This window comes from Acipenser ruthenus, chromosome 22 (assembly GCF_902713425.1).
Source record: "Acipenser ruthenus chromosome 22, fAciRut3.2 maternal haplotype, whole genome shotgun sequence".
NCBI classification, from domain to species: domain Eukaryota; kingdom Metazoa; phylum Chordata; class Actinopteri; order Acipenseriformes; family Acipenseridae; genus Acipenser; species Acipenser ruthenus.
Genome location: NC_081210.1, coordinates 27557712 through 27578021, shown reverse-complemented (window position 1 = coordinate 27578021; position 20310 = coordinate 27557712). Strand labels below are relative to the sequence as shown.

General features: G+C 37.4%; 1 protein-coding gene across 4 annotated transcripts in view; it reads right to left on the bottom strand.

The window, feature by feature from the left end:
- The window catches only part of LOC117431213 (follistatin-related protein 5-like), a 99433-nt gene that overhangs the window by 37940 nt on the left and 41183 nt on the right, over positions 1-20310 (bottom strand). For all 4 annotated transcript variants that reach the window (XM_058996355.1, XM_058996354.1, XM_058996357.1 and 1 more), the window contains exons 5-6: positions 5693-5883; positions 4584-4704 (exon numbers count right to left, since the gene is read on the bottom strand). In XM_058996355.1, coding sequence (XP_058852338.1) covers positions 4584-4704; positions 5693-5883 — 312 coding nt within the window. The remainder of the gene's footprint in view (positions 1-4583; positions 4705-5692; positions 5884-20310) is intronic.

Here is a 20310-nt window from a genome sequence, read left to right as displayed (position 1 = left end):
AATGCTGGTATTTCCCCACTTTGTGCTGGAATCCAAAGTCAGATAAAAGAAGACCACTTACTGTGCAGATAACAGCCAGGGGCAGCATGTGAAGCATATATTGCCAATTTCTAAGTACTAATGCGATTTGATCTAGCAGATACCACTGTAAAGCTGGGGATTTCAGAGTCAAAGAAACCTTCCCAGTATCTCTCTAAACACAGCTGTCCAATGTAATTCGCATCACCCGATTTAATTGACATGATTATCATTTAATAATTGGATTTATAATAAATGTGTTATTAACAACATGTTTCACACAGACGACTTCATTGTATAATGTCATTGCAATTACAGGCACATTGAAATCTCTAAGTAATATAACAGTTTAGTTATACTGTCATTCCAAGCAACACGACCAAGTAAACTGACATGATCAAAGGGTCTCACATTTTATCAAGTAAATCGAGCTGGGTCTCTGAATCTCCTGGTTCCTAATCAGAAAGGCCCACCACCAATCAGCATTCTGTCTCCATCAGAGCTTGTGGTTCAGAACCAGTTTCAATCATACCATAAGAAGCACCTCAATTAAGCTAGTTCTGGACATCTTCTGTAACTCTGATCAATGGTAGCCGGCTTCCTGTGCACCATTGGTGCTGGAGCATGCATTTAACCCTATGCCACCCACGGGGAATGACCATATTTGGGCGTGAATATATGACAACTTTCTGTTAGCGCTTGTAGTTTGGTAACCGTAAATTAGAAATTAAAACCCACTATAGCAACAGAAAGGCATTAAGTAGACCTTTCCAATGGTATCATATGTTTGGTTGTGGGATGTGTTCGATTTTTTTTTACATATAAGCCACGCCCCCCCAAAAATATAAAAATTGTATAATAAATAATATTTGTAAAACATGTAAATGTACTAATGTAGAAAACAAATTGGAGCTGTGCAATTTTACAAAGGATTTCAAATCAGAAATCAGAATTGAAATTGCTTGTAATTATAGTTGCAGAGCTAAACAGGGTTTTGGTATGCGAATGCAGGTCAGCTGGGAAATGAAACTGGAAACATAGTATCTTGTTTGTGATAAATGAAAATTATTTCTGTGTATAGAGGTAGCAATATATATATATATATATTGAGTCTTTTTTATTATTATTATTCAAAAAGAAAAAAAACTTGCGAATGCAGTATGCTACTGTATTGGTTTAAAAAAAAATTACAAAACAAATGACACAAAAAGTACTACCGATAAAAAATAGCTAAATAATAAAAGTAATATAAAAGTAAATAATTATCCATCGCTTTACACACACAGCAAAGAAAAAAACATAGGGAAAGTACACTCATAATAATTCATATACTGAAGTTACACCCGAGTTATTTTGCTATAAAATATGTGCAACTCGTTTACATTAGTTCCGCCTCCGTCCGGAGAAACATTTTCAAAACAGGACATAGAATAACAATAAAATCAAATAAAAGGGGGATCTCAGATGTCTGTACAGTAACTTCGTTTTTTTTTTTTTTTTTTTTTTTTAAATAAAACCTAAAAAAAATAAAAAAGCGATTAATTATTCCCAATTCTTAGCTTTGTCCCACCCACCCCAGCCCTAAACCAATTACATGGAGGCATTCACCGTAGTCATGGCTACAGAACAAAAACAACAACAAGATTCTGGTTGGACTGCTGAGATATGATGCGTTTTGTAATCAACATCACAGTATCGAAATTAGAGCACGTCGGCAGCTAAGGATTAAGAAGAAAACTGTTGCTCGTTTAAAGATTGTATGTTCAGTAAGTGTTGTGCCAGGCAGTGCATGGAATGTCTTTAAGTAACAATGTAACACATTATTCTAAATTCAGCAGATTAATTAAAAACAAAACCAAAACAGGCTTAATGGATGAGACACAATTTTCTCCTATCTAGGTACAGCACACTGAATAGATAATGATGGAGAAATAATACACAATTAATGTTTTTTGTTTTCTTTTTAAAGCAAATTGTAGTTGTATGTGTATGTTGTGGAATTATTAAATGAGCAACATTTGTTATTTAAATGTGACATCAAAGCACGCACAGTTTTAATGCTCCCGCAGTCCAAATAGAATCATGTGAAGTACTGTAGAATGTGTGTCTCTAAAGTGGAGGACATGCATTCTTTTAATCTGCTTTTGTCGCGACCCAGGTGAGCAATCTAGAGCACATGTCTGGTTCCAAATATTTTAAAAAATAATAATTAATTTAATCTTTTGGATTTAGAAAATAAATTATGAGGTGTACGTAACATTACCATACATGTAGACTGTTCTGTATTGCTTTAAAAATATCTATGTTCTCTATGTCCTCCCCTAGCTTCCTTCAGCTTTAATGGACTGCCCCTTGCTAATGCTATAATTTACATGCCTAAGAGAGCTGTGATCTCCTTGTGATAACCATACCCTTCTTTCTGCCTGTCTAATTCATCCCCTCCGAGGATATACATCAAGGACTGGCATGCAGAATCCCAGTGACCTTCAGACACACTGTAAGACATTGACCACAATCTCTCTTTCTCAGCAGATTTGGGCACATTCTCAGCTGGGCTGTCTTCCCAGGCAATTACCTGTTTTTTGACTCGTTGATTAATTAAACAGATCTGCTGACTCCACCTGTCAGTGCTGCATGCTGGAGCCTCATAATCTTGCTATTAACCAAAGGAATGACAAACAAATACATCTAAAGATGCAAAACCGTTCAACTGAGCAATATTATCACTGGCTTCTTTGCCGTTATGCAGTAGCTATGAAGCTGTGATGTAATGTTCAGTAGTAACCCTGGTTTGAATCTCTATTAAAAGTTACATTAAGTCAAAAAATATATTTCCACTAGTTTAGGAGCTTTTAAAAAAAATGTGTTGTCTTTGAGCTATGTGTAATATCAACATTCTGTCTTCCTGATACATAAAAAAGCAAATGACGTGAGTAATTATTAATACACAGGGTGATTTAAAGTCCCTTGGCTACCACCTCTTCAGGTCATAGGGGGGTGATGTAGCCTAGTGTTATTGCATTAGCAAGTATTGCTTCCATCATCATGGACATTTTTCTAAAGTGCCCATTCATACACTTGTTTTAAGGAATTATATATATAATAAACATGCTTGTATGTTAAACAGTGCTTTGAAAAATGACAATGCACTTTCTAGAACAGCTGCAAGAGGTTTAGTGAAATCCAAACATGTTGTTAAAACACACACACACACACACACACACACACACACACACACACACACTTTCTAAATGTAGTTTCTAAATGTGATCTGTATTCTGTTTTTTTTTTGACAATAACAAGATAAAAAATATCCCAACGTCTTCCCCTTTGCACGCTAGTTTAGTATAAAATCCAAAACAAGAGAGGTCCTGCTGTTTGTTTCTGTAAGAATGCAAAAAATAAATAAATAAGCCTTGCAATTGATAACGCCTGCTAAAACAACTTGACTTGGGAGCCCCTAGCAGGGATAAAGAGCTAAGAGTTATACTGTTAGTCTCTGATATACCTTATGAGGTTTGTTTCAAATTAGCCAGTTTGTTCTTCAGTGACATTATGCATTTATCACAGCACAACCAGAGGCTCCATATTAAAAATAATATTAGCATTTCACAATGAGGATTACTCTGTAATCTTTTTCAGCTTAGTGGGCCATGCCAATGCAAAGGTCTTTATTTCCATCTATTGAATGCTATTAAGCTTTTAGTCAAATAACTACAACATTCTTATTTTTAAGAGATTAAGCTGGAGCATCCTCCACTAACTCTCTTCCCCGTAGAGGCATTTAAATATGATGCATGTGCAATGCATATCAGAAGAACTATTTCCATTACTGGAGTCATAACATTATAACAAACTCTTGTACTGCATTAGCAGTGTGTTGTATAATATTTAATGTACTAGAAGCTATTAAGAGTGACCTGAAACTTTCTTAAAAGTTTCTATGAAATCAGCAGGCATCTCAAGGAATCCCAGTTAACAGATGAAATATGTAAGTAAATCGCCATGGATGATACAGACCATGTCAACTTGAAGCGCCGAAAGTTAATCAGGGGAACAAGATGTCATTTACTAGCCTTTTATCATTGAATAGAAGCTTTGAGAACCACAACTGATTACCCAGAACGCTACACTGTGACACGATGGTCTACATCTCTGCTGGATTCAATAAACCAAACTTTTTGCTCTACAGATTCCTCTGAAGAGACCTATTATGCAATAAATATACATTTGTAGCTAAAACATCCCCTTTCTCTTCCATTTCATGCACACACAGTGACATTCTTTACTTTGACAGAAAAGCAAAAGCCAGATATTCAGAAATGTAGGCAGCTTTTATGCAACTCTGCTTGCGTTGCGAGTATCTTGCATACAGTATATTTTCAAGTCCTTCAAATTTAAAAGGGTTGGAAGGAAATGAATACATTTAAAAGACAACAGCAGTATGGTTTTTTTTTTCAAATTAGCACGTGCAGTTGGATCTGCACATTCATAGCTCCTTCTGTAAATCAAACAAGTCTTCTTTCCCCTGCCTCTTATCAGACCCAAGGTTTAGCTGGACTTACGGAATGATGTGTAGAATTCTTGAAGAGTTAAATGCCCATCATTGTTGTAGTCATCATATCTGAGCAGGTCTTGCAGTGTACACTCCAGAAGGTCATCTTCCAGACGATCCCTTACTGATATCTACAAGGGATAAACCAGAGCTTGCTCTTTACACTGGATGTGCCACAGAAAAAAAAAAAAATATTCAACGAATATTTGTACCCCCAGGGAAACAAACAATTATTCCCACCAGCAAACAATTGTTCCCCCCTACATGCAAGCTTGTTATTTATGCTATTTTTATGTAGATTACGCATATATAACGCTAGTGAATGGGAGCAATGTTTACAAGCTGTTCTCATGTATTATTGTAGGTGAGACTGTCAGAGGAGACTGAATGGTACAAGATTCAGGGTTCGGGTTAGGATTAGGGTTAGGGAAAGTGGTCTTCAAATGAAGGTTTTAGTTAAATGCATGGGTATAGACTTATATGCAAAGAAAGATTACTTTGTTACAAAAAAAATAAGGCAGTACAAATATGAAAAAGGAAAATACATAACCTTCAGACAAAAATCTAGAATTAATAGATAATATAGATTGACACATTTATGCCTTGGTCACTAGCACTAAGAAATCAATTCCTATAAAGGGCATAATTCCCATTTTCTGGTGCAGACACTTGAATAATTTCAGCTTGATTCATTTCAGCTTGCTCGTCTATTTTAAAGATTGATGAAGTCTTTGTCCAGGGAACCGCTTGTTCAAATTGGGGTTAATTCTCAGTTGGTTTAAAAAAAAAAAAAACACAAGACACTGGATCAGTCAATACATGTCCCGGCCCTCCATATATAAATAATTATATTGAATAAAATAACTATTTATAAATGTCTATGTGATAACAATTGTATAATTTCATCACATGCATCATTTATAAAAACAATATGCTTAGACAGACAAAAATAAACGAATGCATCAGTAATGGCACTAATAAGTATTTTACTCTGGGCTTCATCTTCACAATGCTGCTTTCCAGCCACTTGAAGGAACTATTCTCCCAAGAGGCTGGCTGCACTGTATTCAATTTACACTCTGAATGGAAGTGGAATGCTCAATGTCATTCAATTCTCACCTGAGCCAGTTCTTCACTGCCTACGCACCCATCAGCGTTGAGATCCAAGTACTTGAACATCTTCTCCACTACGTGCCTCCGGTGGGACATTCGGTTTCCTTGGACAACCTCTTGTTGACTGGAGTACTTGGCCTGAAGGTCCAGGAGCATGTTCTTTAGTCTGTTGTACTCTGCCATTGTGCATGTATCACCTACAAAAAATAAATAAATAATGTGGACCGTCATTTACATACTGCTGAGTGACTACTCATTTCTCTCTGGAATCTGACAACAGTGCATTATGACTTAAGTGTTCCTTGATATTTGGAACTTCAAAGTTAAACAATCACCTAATAAAATCCTAAGCCTTTTACGACAGCCCAAAGCAATTTAACATAATTTACAGACTGTTTATTCTTATTGTGGATTAGAAATGTTGGTTGTGTTTCTATACCTAATCCTACATTATTATATGTGAGAACATTGATAAAGAAAGTTTAAGGAAAAAAGCATCTTTAAAATCAGGCATGGTAAATGCTTAATTGTAATGAAGCAGTCTGACTTAAAATCCAATTATGCAAAATATACAGTAAGCAGCCCCACGCTAAAGCTCATAGAACAAACTTTAATAAATAGAGGCATAGATACAGAAAGTGTATTATGTTCTGTGGAAATTCCTCCGATTTTTATTCCAGAATGTACACCATATTGGTTCCATTGTGCTTAATTCTTTACATAAAAAGGATTCTTTAGATGTCAAACAGAGCATTTTTCTATACCAAAATACTTGAAGAAATAAATGCCCCGACACCTTTATGATATCACAGAGCAGAGGCTATGCATTCAAAGCCTGAACACGTATTAGATTTTGCTCACAAAACTGAAATGTACCCGGATCTTCTTCTTTATCCAGTTTGTGTCAAACCAGGCTAGCTTCATGCAGCATTTTGTCAGATCTGAACAGAGGGTGCAATGCAATCACTGCTACTGTACGTGGTTTTGCTCTTCTTCCAAAACATGCTTGTTTGTAGTACATCAGCAGTGCAGTTCAGATGCATTATGAGAGATGTCACGACACTCCTAGTTCAGCTTCTCATACATGTTGATGCTGTTAACACATAAACAGTTTTCTTTTTTTCTTTTTAAATATTTTTTTTACTTCCTTCACTTCTTAGCTTGAGAAGACTGTAGCATCAGAACAATTCATTGCACTTGGCATTTAGTTGCATCATCTGGCTGATAAATTATTGATAAGTCTGTCAATGAGCATGGAGTGGGATTCAATTTCCAAGTCAAAACTTGGTAATAAACTACATCTATCAAACCTATGTTCTATGAGAAAGGTCAATGGTGATTCAGATTAAGTTGTTATGACACATCATTAATCTGGTTCCTTCAATTATCTGCTCTTTGGAAAAGGCTCATATCCTCGCACACATATCCCGCTTTTCAAGACATTGTGACTGGCAATTACAGCAAGGTCTCGGCTAAATCCTTTTAATGCTTCACCCTCAGCATCAGAGGATAAGGGCTTAGAAAGTTCAGCAAATGTGCCTCAAAAGGAATATTTCTTAAGAAGTTTGCATGCGCTGAGAAAGTAGCCATGTCCTAGAAAGTATTGTAGTGTGTTACACGTGGAGATAGGGATTAATAAATATGTGGTCCATATTAACTACATATACACCCACACATATAATAATATGTGATTTCATATTCCTCTGCTTCGCACTCTCCACTGGCTACTCGCATCCAATGTAAGATCTTTGCTCTTGCCTATCGCTCTATTCATCATACTGCCCATTCCCATCTCCAATCCCTCGTGCCTCTATATCTTCCCTCTTGACCTCTCCGCTCATCCTCTACTGGTCGACTTGTTATGCCTTCTCTTCGCTCTCCTTCCTCCCGTGCTCACTCCTTCTAATCCCTTGTCCCCCTATGGTGGAACCAGCTACCGGTTATTCTCAGGACTGTTCAGTCTTTTACTGTTTTTCGACATCTTCTCAGAACCCACCGATTCAACCTTTATTTGTAAGTTATATTTATAGATCGTTTTGTATTTTCTTTCTTTCTTTATTTTGTATATATATTGTATATATGTGTTTGTTTTACATTTTTATTGCCTGTAAATTTACATATTTTGTTTAATTTTCTGTAAGTCACTTTGGATAAAAGCTTCTGCTAAATAATAATAATAATAATAATAATAATAATAATAATAATAATAATACCTAAACAGGTCTCCAGTTTCTCTTAACAGTCAGTGTTTTAATGAATACTATCAGATACTTGCCGTAAATTTGTGTTTTTCACTAAGCTAGTAACACACTGTTTTCTCTCTTTTGGCATGTAACTTGGGACCACTGCTTTTTGGCCTTTTGTTTTTTAATGTCAAACACAAATACCCTTCTAAAAAAAAACAAAAACAACCAACAACAACAGCAAAAACATACCCATTAGATACTGCTTTGAAATTCAGACACAGATCGTTTTTAACATATTCAAAAAGCTCAGGCTTAACTGGGCTACCCTGAACTGTCTCTGAAGAACTGGGGCTCAATTACCCTCTAGAATAAAGGCTCAATTACCCTCTAGAATAGAGGCTCAATTACCCTCTAGAACTGGGGCTCAATTCGCCTCTAGAACTGGGGCTCAATTACCCTCTAGAACTGGGGCTCAATTACCCTCTAGAACTGGGGCTCAATTACCCTCTAGAACTGGGGCTCAATTACCCTCTAGAATAAAGGATCAATTACCCTCTAGAATAGGGGCTCAATTAGCCTCTAGAACTGGGGCTCAATTAGCCTCTAGAACTGGGGCTCAATTACCCTCTAGAACTGGGGCTCAATTACCATCTAGAACTGGGGCTCAATTACCCTCTTCTTTTGTAAGCACTGTATATGTGTGCAATAGTCAGCAAAGTTCCTGAACATACCATGTTATCTGAACAAGGAGAGATAAGCTGTGCAAACCACTGGAGACTAATGTAATGCTGTTTTATTGATTTACTCTCCCTCTTTATGTCAGTTCATATTATCTGTCAATGTAATGTATATTACACAAATAAGGGCGAGTTTTGGCTTCAGAGAAACCCACCCAATCCACCTATAAGCACTAACCAGCCTATAAATAGTTTCAACTTGTCTGTTACCATTTGAATTTCTGTTTGCTGTGAAAAAAAACTGGGTTTCCTGTTTCCCACTGAGATAATTCTATAGCTGAAGTGGCCTGGTAGGATGAAGAGGTGATCACTGGCAGGTACACCTGGTAATATACAACACCATAGAACGTGTGTACACAATGCTAGAAAGCTTTCTGGCATACTGACCCATCCCGTGCAAATACAAAACTCAAAGCTCATGCTCAAAGTGCACTACGCTAATGAATGCTACTGCACGCAAGATGCAGGCCAAAAGCTAATCAAAATAAAATCTGAATTGTTAAAAGGGGAGGGGGTCCCCTTAAGCACCGAGTCAGCCCTGACCTTTCAGAAGTCCCTAATACCAATTTCAAAACAACCTGACACTTTTTTAATCCTGTTTAAATCTACGCTGATGGCATTTTTTACCTTGAGGGATTTTTTCCCGCACATGCTAATCTTACAGTGGCTTACATACAGCATTACAACTATGGTGACATTTTATTTTATTTGTTCTGCTAGCATCTCAACTAAAAGCAATGCTTTATTCATTTTTCAAAGATAAAACAGCAACAACTGTGGTTTAGTTAGAATTCTAACAGTAGACCTTGGCGACTGACTACTGTAAGCTAAAAGTGTTGCTTACACTGGCTGGTCAGTAAAGCAGTTTATTCAACTCCCAGGTCTTACTCCTGAGCATGAGCACTGTAACTCTTAACGACATTAAGCACTGCAAAAAAAGACCAGGAATAAATATCTCTGTAGATGCTGAAACAAACAACTAAATCATCAAGGTACCATAATGGACACCTGTAATGACCTTTAAAACAATTACTACTTATATGACTATGTGAACTGTTAATAGCTTTCATCCATGCTGTGGGTAAGAACTGTACCAATATCTAGTCTTTTTGTCTTCACTGGAGGCACTGCTAGCATTGAAGAGACACATCTTATTCTGGGCTAGATTAATTCATGCTTTACAAATCTGTGGTTATGCCCTTATGCCCCCATCTTTAAAATTGTGCTGCACTCTATACAGTACTTTGCTGTACTAGTCAGCAACCTTCCCAGTAATACAAGTTATCCATGCATCTATCTTTTGACAGTTTGTTAAACTGCTGTTAAGACAAGCTGTATTGGAATCTATTGAGAGTGCCTGGGGACTGTCAATGTTTCATTGCACGCTGTTGAGCCCCTTCTAGAGGCTTTGTGTTTAGGCACTGCCCGGACCATAAAACAGAGCATAGAAGTCATGTGACGCAGGCAGCAGTATTGTAAATGTATAAACTGAATGTCAATCACACACACTCACGCAGCACCAGTAAGCACACAACATTGCAGATGTACAAACTACTCCCTAACGTCTTTAAAGCTTTATTTTTCAGGCTACTTTAAAAATAAAAGTTTATTAACTGCTAATGTAACATACAAATATCAAAAAGATATACACATTAAGTACATTGTACTATGCATAATAACACTGCAATTATGAGTAAGTACACATGCATTTATTAACTTCTATGTAAATACAGAGTAATTAGAGACACAATATAAAGTGTTACTAAACAAAGGGAACGTTGATGCATTTGCATTTAGATTATCATAAATGTGTACTGCATTTAGCTGATCAAAATAGAAAAAATTGCCCTACATAGAATGTGTTAATTTCCTAAAAAGGCCTTTGCTCCTGTAACTGGACAGACAGTTAGCTTACTTTTTGCGTATTTGCTTCAATTACTTTCATGGCATGAGCTGACATTTTCAATCACTTTACCCCTTCCTACTAGTGGAAACCAAATTGGCTGGGTTCCTAGGAGAGGTGTCCCATGCTCATATTCTTCAAGGGTGAGTGGTACATCTATAATATGATTTCACACAGCAAATTCAATTTTAAGTGAAAAAGAAAGCTCAGACCCTCTGGACATAGTTCGCTCTCTGTCGATGCAACTGTGCTCTTTGGCCATCTGCCTCCTTAGAAAATATAAGCAAATGACAGAAATAAAGATGCACAGATCAACTGATGTCTCAACCTAATGCAATTATAATACATACAGGGTAAAAGCAGTCAACCAGCATGCTAACTCTTTATGAAGATGACACTTAATGCCTTTGAGTTAAGTCTACTGGTTGCAAAATAACCGTTGAAAATAGTCAGAGTCTCTTATCAATTTTGGCAACGTATTCTACAAATTTAGATACATAGGCTTCAAATGAAGTCTGGTTCTACTAATTCTTCTAAAATGTTTACCCTAGTGAGCCATGTAAATTGAATATAACTGCATCGTTTCCCATTTGAGCTACATGACAGCTCCCCTTAGCATCTTTAGATTAAATGTTTTCTTTCCAGGGCTGTGAGTAAAAACATCTCATGTCACTGCAGGAGGATGAGATAAAGTAAAGAAATCGTGAATCATCACTTCAGTGACAGTGTGTCAGAATAGAGTATCTGATGACATTCAGGGCACCTCAAAAGCAATAAATGTAGCTATCTTCTGTCAGAAGAAAGTTAAGCCTCATAGCTAACTACCAGTGTTGCTTTGCAGGGCCGATGAGACCATAATGTACAATCCTTTTGTGATAAGTGGAAGTGAAATGAGATACAAACCTATGCTGTCAGGAAACGTGGAGAGGAAACCACTGACAATTCCAGCTAAAGAATAAAGAATCTATTGTGTACACTTTACCACTCTTTAGGGTAATATGGACGCTCAGTATGAATACCAGTAGCTTCACACTCTGTTGCTCCCATTCGTTGTATTATTAAATCTACTTGTCAGATTATACACAGTCCCAAACTGTACAGCACAGCAACAGCCCCATGCTTTTTCCACTTAAGTCCAAATAGCAGGCACTCTATCTAAATGAAGAATAAAAATGAATGGTTATATTTTTTAGATCATAGAATATATATGACAAGGGTCAGCACCCCAATGTAACCATTTCACAGAAACTGAATAGCAAGCGACAAATTATTTATATTGTTTTTTTTTTTTAATACACTGAACATGCTCTGCACAGTATGTATACAGTAATTCTGTTTATCTTGCAATCTAATATTTAGTAGTTTGTATCATGTATTTTATTTTGTTAGAAGTGTACTCCTTTGTATCATTTTCCACGTTCCTTTGTCTGCTGCCCTTTGGGACCCCCATGCAAACAAGAAAGCTTTTCTCAAGAACAATAATAAAATATACATTTTCTAATTTCTCCCTGTGCGCATACTTACTCTGTACGTCTTCAAGGTTCGTTGTGTGGATTTCAGGTTTTTGACGCACGCTCTGGGATAACCTGGTCATGACAGGAAACAATGCTCTTTCTGCTGTTGGTGGTTCTCAATTGCTCTGTGATTTCAAATATAACTTTTTCCTGGGCCTTTGATCTGGTGCCACCCCGGTGTGGCCATCAGTTCAATTTCCTAAACCCAATGAACAGTTGAAAAGATGAATAGATAATCCCGCTGCAATTAAAAGAGCAAAGGAAAATGAATCCTGAGCTCCCCATGGAGCATCTCTTCAGAGACGTGAAGGAACGTACATCATTCGCGGATCTTTTCCTGTGTCCACACATCTTTTATTGCTGAATCCAGGCTGCTTCATCAATGTTTCCCTGTTGGGAACCCATTGAGAGTAAGCTCTCCACTTCTCACATCTTCTCCTATTGTTGTGACAGCAGTATTCTCCTAGGCTAGGTTTCACACTGTTGAATCTTCCATCACTTCATTTCAAACTAAGTTTGCATAAGAGTATTGTCTTCTTGGATCCTTGTATTTTGCTTTCTGCTCCAATCTTCTGGGAATTTTGATGTTAGCTTTTTTTTGTTTAGACTATAACTTAATTTGCAATGATTTGTTGATACTTTGTATTAGATTAACCATGATTAACAAACATTAGCTTTCAAGACCTCACTTTTACCCTGATTAACTAGACAAAAACTCTATCAACAATGATTTGTATTGCGGATTACATAATTCCAATTGTGATATAATTGAATGCCATTGTTCAACTGATGGAGAAAAAATGACTACCAAGCACAAAAGTTTCATTCTGGATGATTGATAAAAAAAAGGACTGACAGTATGGTCTTTTTAAAACACAGGGAAAAAGCCTGCAGTAGACTATCTAGCGCTGTAATTTGCAAAGTAGACACTATGGAAAATATGTTCCTGTCTCTAGTGCACCTTATTCTGGCTCCTGCCAACCCAATCCAAAACTAATGCAGGATGACCCACATGCCCAGCCCAATGCAACACAGCAGAGACCCCTTGAAATGACACAATTCAAGGACATCTCAAATAAAAACACTGCACAGTACTCTTGGCCAAAATACATCGTTATCTCCTGCAGTGTTTGCAAACCGCTTTAGAATGACATTTTCAAATGATCAAAATGATTTCAATTGAAGTTATTATCAAAACAGACAAGGACTTTGAAGATCATTTAGGCGCCACCGTTTCCCCCACTGTAAGCAGATAGCCCATGTCCACTTATGTAAAGTTCTATAGATGACTTCAATCACAATGTTTCAGCAAAATAAAACAGGTTGTGGGCTAAGAAGAGTTCATGGGGTTCAGAGAAACTTTGAATAAATTGCAGTGCATCATCTATACTGCAGCAAAAAATGAAAACTCGAAAATACTGTACAGAAAACAGATGTTAGATAGAATTTATTCCCAGTCTAGATGCTTGATGCCCTGTCATTAGTGATAAGCAATGTGACACTCAATAGTCTATCAGCGATGTTATATGTGAACAGCATAACAGGGCATAATGTTATTCGGATGTTTGGCAAGACCAATGGGTGCTATATTTATAATGCACTACTCTTTACATTCATTGCATGGCAACACAGAATAAATTAGATTTAATGAAGGCACCATGCTGCTGTGGATCTGCTTCAAGTTCAGTTCGGTTCAAAGCACTTTGCAATAAACACCACTTCATATGACTAGGCAATCTGCTCCCACAGTGCAGTTCTTGTACATGTATTGAACAGATACATTTACACAACAAAGAGTTCAGTTTGCAAGAAAAAAAAGAAAGTTCTTAGTTTGCTTGCTTTGTCTTCCAGGATATCTGTAACACTTGTACTTCCTAGTTCATTTTGCCCGAGGGGAAGCTTCTTCGGGGTCAAACAACTTACTTACTGGCTGCAAATCATGTCAGTCATAAAGGGAAGCAGCCAGTTGATTACTATCCAGATTGGGGCCACATATTTCCACATTTTTTCTAAAACAGATTTTTTTCAAAACTATGAGTTTGATACGTAATTAGTGAACAAATGTGCATAACGTGGAAGGTATGGAATTATTTTGTTAGCTATAATCTTTTCAAAAGTAGATTATTTACTCAATGTTATCCAACAGTGTTTGGCTGTAAGGAAACATTCAGTTCCTTATCATTTTGCTCAGTGAATGATTAGTATTTTATTTCCATTGAGGTAGGAATTGCATGTCCATTCAAAGTAAACACGTGAGGATGTGACACACTAGCCTTCCCCATTCAGTCATTAATAATCCATCTGAGTCTGGTCTGCCCAAATCCCGGGCTTTATTCTCATCTTCCCTCCTGTCATTCATACATTGCGATTTGAAAGGAAAGCTCTTGGGGGTCTAACAAATTGACTTTTAAATTGATATGATAAATTTACATTTTTGTACCTTTTCTCAGGCTTTTCATTACTGCTTGACAAAGCGAGCTAAATTAACACTACTTGCTGGCAGAAATGTGGGCCAGTTTGATAATATTAACATGAGATTTTAGCTGCCGTCCCCCAGAATTGCCATTTCTCCTCAAGGGCTTTCATTCATGTGACGAGGACTCGTATGAGAACAGTAAACGTAGAGTCCATTTATGAAACTCTAATTAGAATGTTTGATAAAACTTTGAAAGAATCCCTTTCCATGTGCATCCTGTTTAAATGAGGTATAAGACCACATCAATCACCCTACTGAGATAAACAGGGATGAGGTCTCTTGGGCATATTGAAGCAATTTTCAGAAACCTGCTGCTGCTAATGTTTTATTTTGTATATTATGAATAATATTTAGTATTTCTGAATGTGTCTTGTGTTGACAATATTAAATAGCTCACTATAATTCGTACAAATGTTCTCTGTTGATTCTTCTTGTATGTTTCGAGGGCTCTTAATCCCTGGCCCGAACAACTGCTTTGTGTAGTTTGATGATTTATTTCCTGTGATTAGCTTTTTTATTTACAGCTTAGTTTTCTTCTTTTTTTCCCCCAAGTGCTAATCACATTAATCTTTGATGCCAGTTTTTTTCTCTTTTAATTTTCCCATTTTGCTTTCTCAAACAATCTGTCCAAGCCTTCTCTAATCTATTATGGTTTCCTGCAGTCAGAAACGTGGGTTGGTAAATTGGGTTAGTACCAAAAACATGCATGATCTTCTGTGTCTTTATAGAAAAGCAAACTGCTACAGACGTTGACTTACCATTTTATGTAGCGTTTTCTGTAGGAACAGTCATCTAACATGAACCTGCTTTTGTTCCTCAATGTGTAAAACATGGATTCAGTTGATCTAAATTCCACAGTTGTTTAAATATAAGTTAATACATTGTATAAAAGGATGCCTCTTATGCTATAAGAGACATTATTTTTTTAAATATTATATTTAACAATATTAGTGCAGTAATGTTTAGCAAACGAGATCAGCTCAATACCCAGTGTCTGCTTTCAAATACAATACATGCTTATTCTTTGAAGGCAGTTTTACAGAATCCTCCATATTTTTTCCCCCCAATAAAGTCAAAATGGAGAAACCCACAATTGGTCAGGTGTCCAACAAGGCCAAATAATGAATACCTGGGCTGAGGACTTGCCTCCAGGATTCAGTAGCTTGGCAACATCCATTACTTAGGTGTGGCAGGTGAACAGAGGCAATTAACTTCACTGCAGGTACTGAGTGAGAATGCCCGGTGAGTTGAATCTTCAGTCCTCTTGAATGGGAATTGGTTTGCAGCAGAGTGGCAACATTCAGACTTGGGTATTTTTAAATTGGATGGAGATAAAAATTGACAAAATAAAATAAAATGATAAAAAAAATTGGAGGAGAACCAGAGTGAACTCCCTTGCTAAAATCCCCTGTCGCCGGAGGCTGAGCAGATATTGTACATTGAACTGCAGGTGCTGATCCTTGAGAAATGTAATCGCTGGTATTTTGTGAAATGTTTTACAAGGGATTTAAATGTCGGAAGCTCGATATTGTATTGATAGAGAGTGAGGTCCCAGTGGTGATTATTTCATCTAGAAAAATAAGTCATGTGCAACAGTAGTATCTTAAATTAAAAGAACTGTAAAAAAGTAATTGGAGAATTAGATAGCCCTTAAGAAACTTGATATAAGGCAGTAGAAAGAGCAAAGTACAGAATATGCATTCAGTCATGGAACAGGAATTTCTGAGATTACTGCAGGACAAGCAAAATATCTATCATGGGACACTATTTTAATGTATACAATATTTACTGTGCAGGTAAAAAAGGACAACCTGGTGCAAATGACGCCTGTCAAGATGGGTTAAACCAGCAGCTCAACTTGCAAACTGATCTGATGCTAGAGCCCTATTCATGACTCTTAACTCATTTAAAATATATTTGTCATAAGAACATAAGAAAAATTACAAACATAGGAGGCCATTGGCCCATAAGTGCTTGTGCAATTCCTATTTGATCCCAGATCATTGTCAATTCAAAGCATAACAATGACTCGCTAGCAAAAACATAGCATGGTAGACCATTCTGAACATTTACCACTCAATGTGTGTCTTCATTCAGTTTCTAACTGTCCTTTGTTCCAGTTTAAGAACAGACTCTTGCTTTAACTTGATAGCCTCCTTGAGATTTGAAATCATAAAACTTAATTAAACTGGGTCCACCAGTACATTATTTCCTTTTAGATTCCAGTAAGACATGTTGAAGAATTGAAAGCTAAACCAGACTAGGCCATTTTAGTTCTGTCTCTTTGTGTAAAAGTTGACCATAAAACTCTTATTTCTGACAGTTCACCTTCACCATCCCCTACCGTATGTTTACAGCAGTACTGTATGTCAACACTGAAAATCACTGGGGAACTGGGATTTGAACTTCAGATATCCTAATCACATCACTGGGAGCCTTCCTGCTGTGTGAAGTTAGAGCTCCCTTAGCACTGAAGAGATTCCCATATGCTCAGTCTGCATACTGTCCTGGATGTGCACAGTATAGTGCAACTGGATCCTACCACAGCCTGGAGCCCGGGTTCCTCAATCAGAGCTGGAATTTATTATTTTCCATACATGTCAATATTATTGTGATCAACTCAGAGAACAGATAGTTCAGTCAGGAAACACCTGCGGTAGATTATTAAAACAGACTGGACAACAGTGCTACATTATACATGTTTTACACTACATTCTTTGGGCTTGCCTTTTGAGGTACCCCTGCCCATATATTAGCTTGCAGATACTGACTGTAGGGAAGCTATGGCCCGGGAGGCAGGTTAGTTGCCCTCCCCCGATTAGACGAAGCCGAAAAGCAGGTGTAGGCTGGGGAGGAGGAGGCGAACTCTGACGCACAATGGGGACGTAATGGATTGAAGTAAGATATAAATCATTTGCTTGACCATGACTAGACAGATTGTTTATCAAAGGACAACTAAGATACTAGCTATTCGATTGACAATTTGATCTGGTATTGGAAGCGCCCAAAATATGCTTGATGTTTACGTGACAGCAAGAATGAAACGAGATGCTGAGGTTGACCAGTAAAACCAAGATGCTTATTGTGGTGCTATAAGGTTTGATTCTTACAATAGATGCTCAATACCCATAGGCATTGTATTTCTCCTGTAAACAACTCATATCCCAGGCTGTCATATCCTGATCCAGTGAGATTTCCAGCTGCCAGTGCACCTGCAGATCCATTTTAATCACTGCCTCTGCCATGGCTGATTGGTTTAAGTTGCAGTGCAGCGGAGATAAACAGGTGTCGTCTTTACTGTGTTCAGCAATTCACATGTATCTCCATGAGACTGTTTACAGTAGAGCATCCAAAGGGAAGTCAGTGATTTGTATCTAGATTACTCAAAAAGCAATACAATACAAGCAGCTGTTTATGGTTTATAACCGTGTGATGTCGTGCTGACAAACTCACATCTTGACAAAGCCAAACTCAACGGTTTTGTCAAAACAGGATTAAATGAATAAAATACATTTCTATATTCATGAAACTGTTGTGTACAGTATGCCCAATACCGGCCGGCTTTACTAGCAGACTATTCTTTTAACTTTAATTAAATATAAAGATTTTTTTAGAAGACAATGAAACCAATTATATAACAGAACGTAAAAAAGTTTATTTTTATAATCCGGTAAAGGCACTCCGCGTAGAGTGCAGGATGCGCCCCATAGCCTGGAGATCGCCAGATCGAGTCCAGGCTATTCCACTGCCGACCGTGGACAGGAGTTCCCAGGGGGCAGCACACAATTGGCTGAGCACAGCCCGGGTGGGGAGGGCTTAGGTCGGTCAGGGTGTCCTCGGCTCACCACGCACCAGCGACCCCTGTAGACTGGCTGGGCACCTGCGGGCCTGCCTTTAGTTGCCAGGGGCTGCGTGGTCCTCCGACGTGTAAATCTGACTGGGCAGTAGGGCACATGTGATTTTTCTTTTCTAAGTTTATAATCAAGTATGCTGCATAAATATACCAATACAGTAAAAATCTTTGCTTAGAGACAGTAAATGTGTAGATGGCATGCTGTTTGAGGGCTATCAACTAAACTACTGTCTTGTAACTAGAAGGATGTAATTTATGAATTTGACATAATACCACACATAATACACAGAGAGACTTTTTCCTATTTTTCACAATAAAAACATTTTGAAATGTGTCATAGGTTGCTTTATTTACTCAGTTTAATAAAAAAATAAATTTTCATTCCCCTTTAAACTGACACGAGACAAAAATTATGAACGCGGTGGTAACAAGCTGTAATTGTTTTATGATTGATAGTCAATAACCTTTGACCCTTTATGTTGCCAACTGTGATGCCATCTCTTTTTAGTCAGGCTTCAAAAGGACACCATTCTCTTTCTCATGGGAGGCCCTCATTGAAGATATTTACTAAGAGGAATACTATCAATCGCCTTCCTAATGAGCCCACAAGGCATTCTTTTATGTGACACAAATGAAAGTTAAATGAATCCTTAAATCCATGGACCAGTCACTGAGCAATCTTAATCACAGGCCCAGCTTATGGCAATGAAAATAGGGTTAAATGAGACACTCATCTAACACCCAAGTGACATTCTTGCCATTTATTCTTTGGTATGCCTTACACATGTTTACATTTGACAAGAAAGCCTGCTAAGGGATTTTGCTTTAGATGCAGTGCAATTTGCAATTTACCGGTAAATCACAGGCTCATTTCAGTTTATATCATGGAACAGTCCTGAGACACTGCTTCCGACAAATTTGCCATAAGATATTCTAATAATTTATTTAGAGATCTTTTTCTTTCCTTTTGTAGATCACCTCTTCTGTAGGTCTGCCAGACCTTTCCACAGACCATAGCCATGTTTTTGAAACTATACTGTATACTCCAAATTCCTGATTTTGCATGCTTCTCAGTAATCCAAAAATATTAAGACTTTACACACTCAATTAGTTATGATAACATTTACAACTTATGGTATATTATTATGTACAACTTTATGGTATATTATTATTTTTAAAATGACTGGTAGATCACACTTCAGGATACATTTTACCCTCTCCAGCAGCTGCCCAGTTAGATCACTTATCACATAAACTCTGTAACAAGTTATATACACTGTATAAGGCAGCATTTTTTTTTTCTATTGCCACTCTTCCTGTTCTAGCCAGTGACCGTCATGCACAGGTTGCAGCTTTTTATTTTATTTCTCTGGGGGTCTTGATACATCAGCATTATGAATGAAGGGTTTTATAGAATATGTAGTTTCAGAGGGGGAAATTAAAATTCATAACACAGTGACAAGGTTGCCCTTTCACTGAAATTGAGCCTTCGGGGAAGGTAATATTAGAGAAAGGGGTCCCCACAGACTGTCAGAGCAGCATTTATTTCACTCACTTGTCATTTTTTTTTTTTTTTTTTACAGGATGCAGAGAAAAATGCTTGCTTCAACAGAGAAAATATGTATTTAAATCAATAGTATTTTAATTTATTTTAAAGTAGTAATAATAATAATACAAAAAAAGTTTTCAATAATAAAACAAAACAGCAGCTTTTTCAAAGGAGGAGAAAATACACTGTGAGAGGCAGTAGGTAAACAGTATAGCTTGTAGGCTGTCACATACGGGAGGGGTTTGGGGGGGGTACTTTTCAATTCAGTAACTGACTCTGCCAGCCCCAGTACTTCAATCAGTCACCCGGGGAGCTGACTACAGGACCACAGCCAGTCACCTTGTCCCAGTTTGTCACTCAGTGATTTAGCAGTCCACTTCCATTCTACTGTTCACTTGTCTGCCAT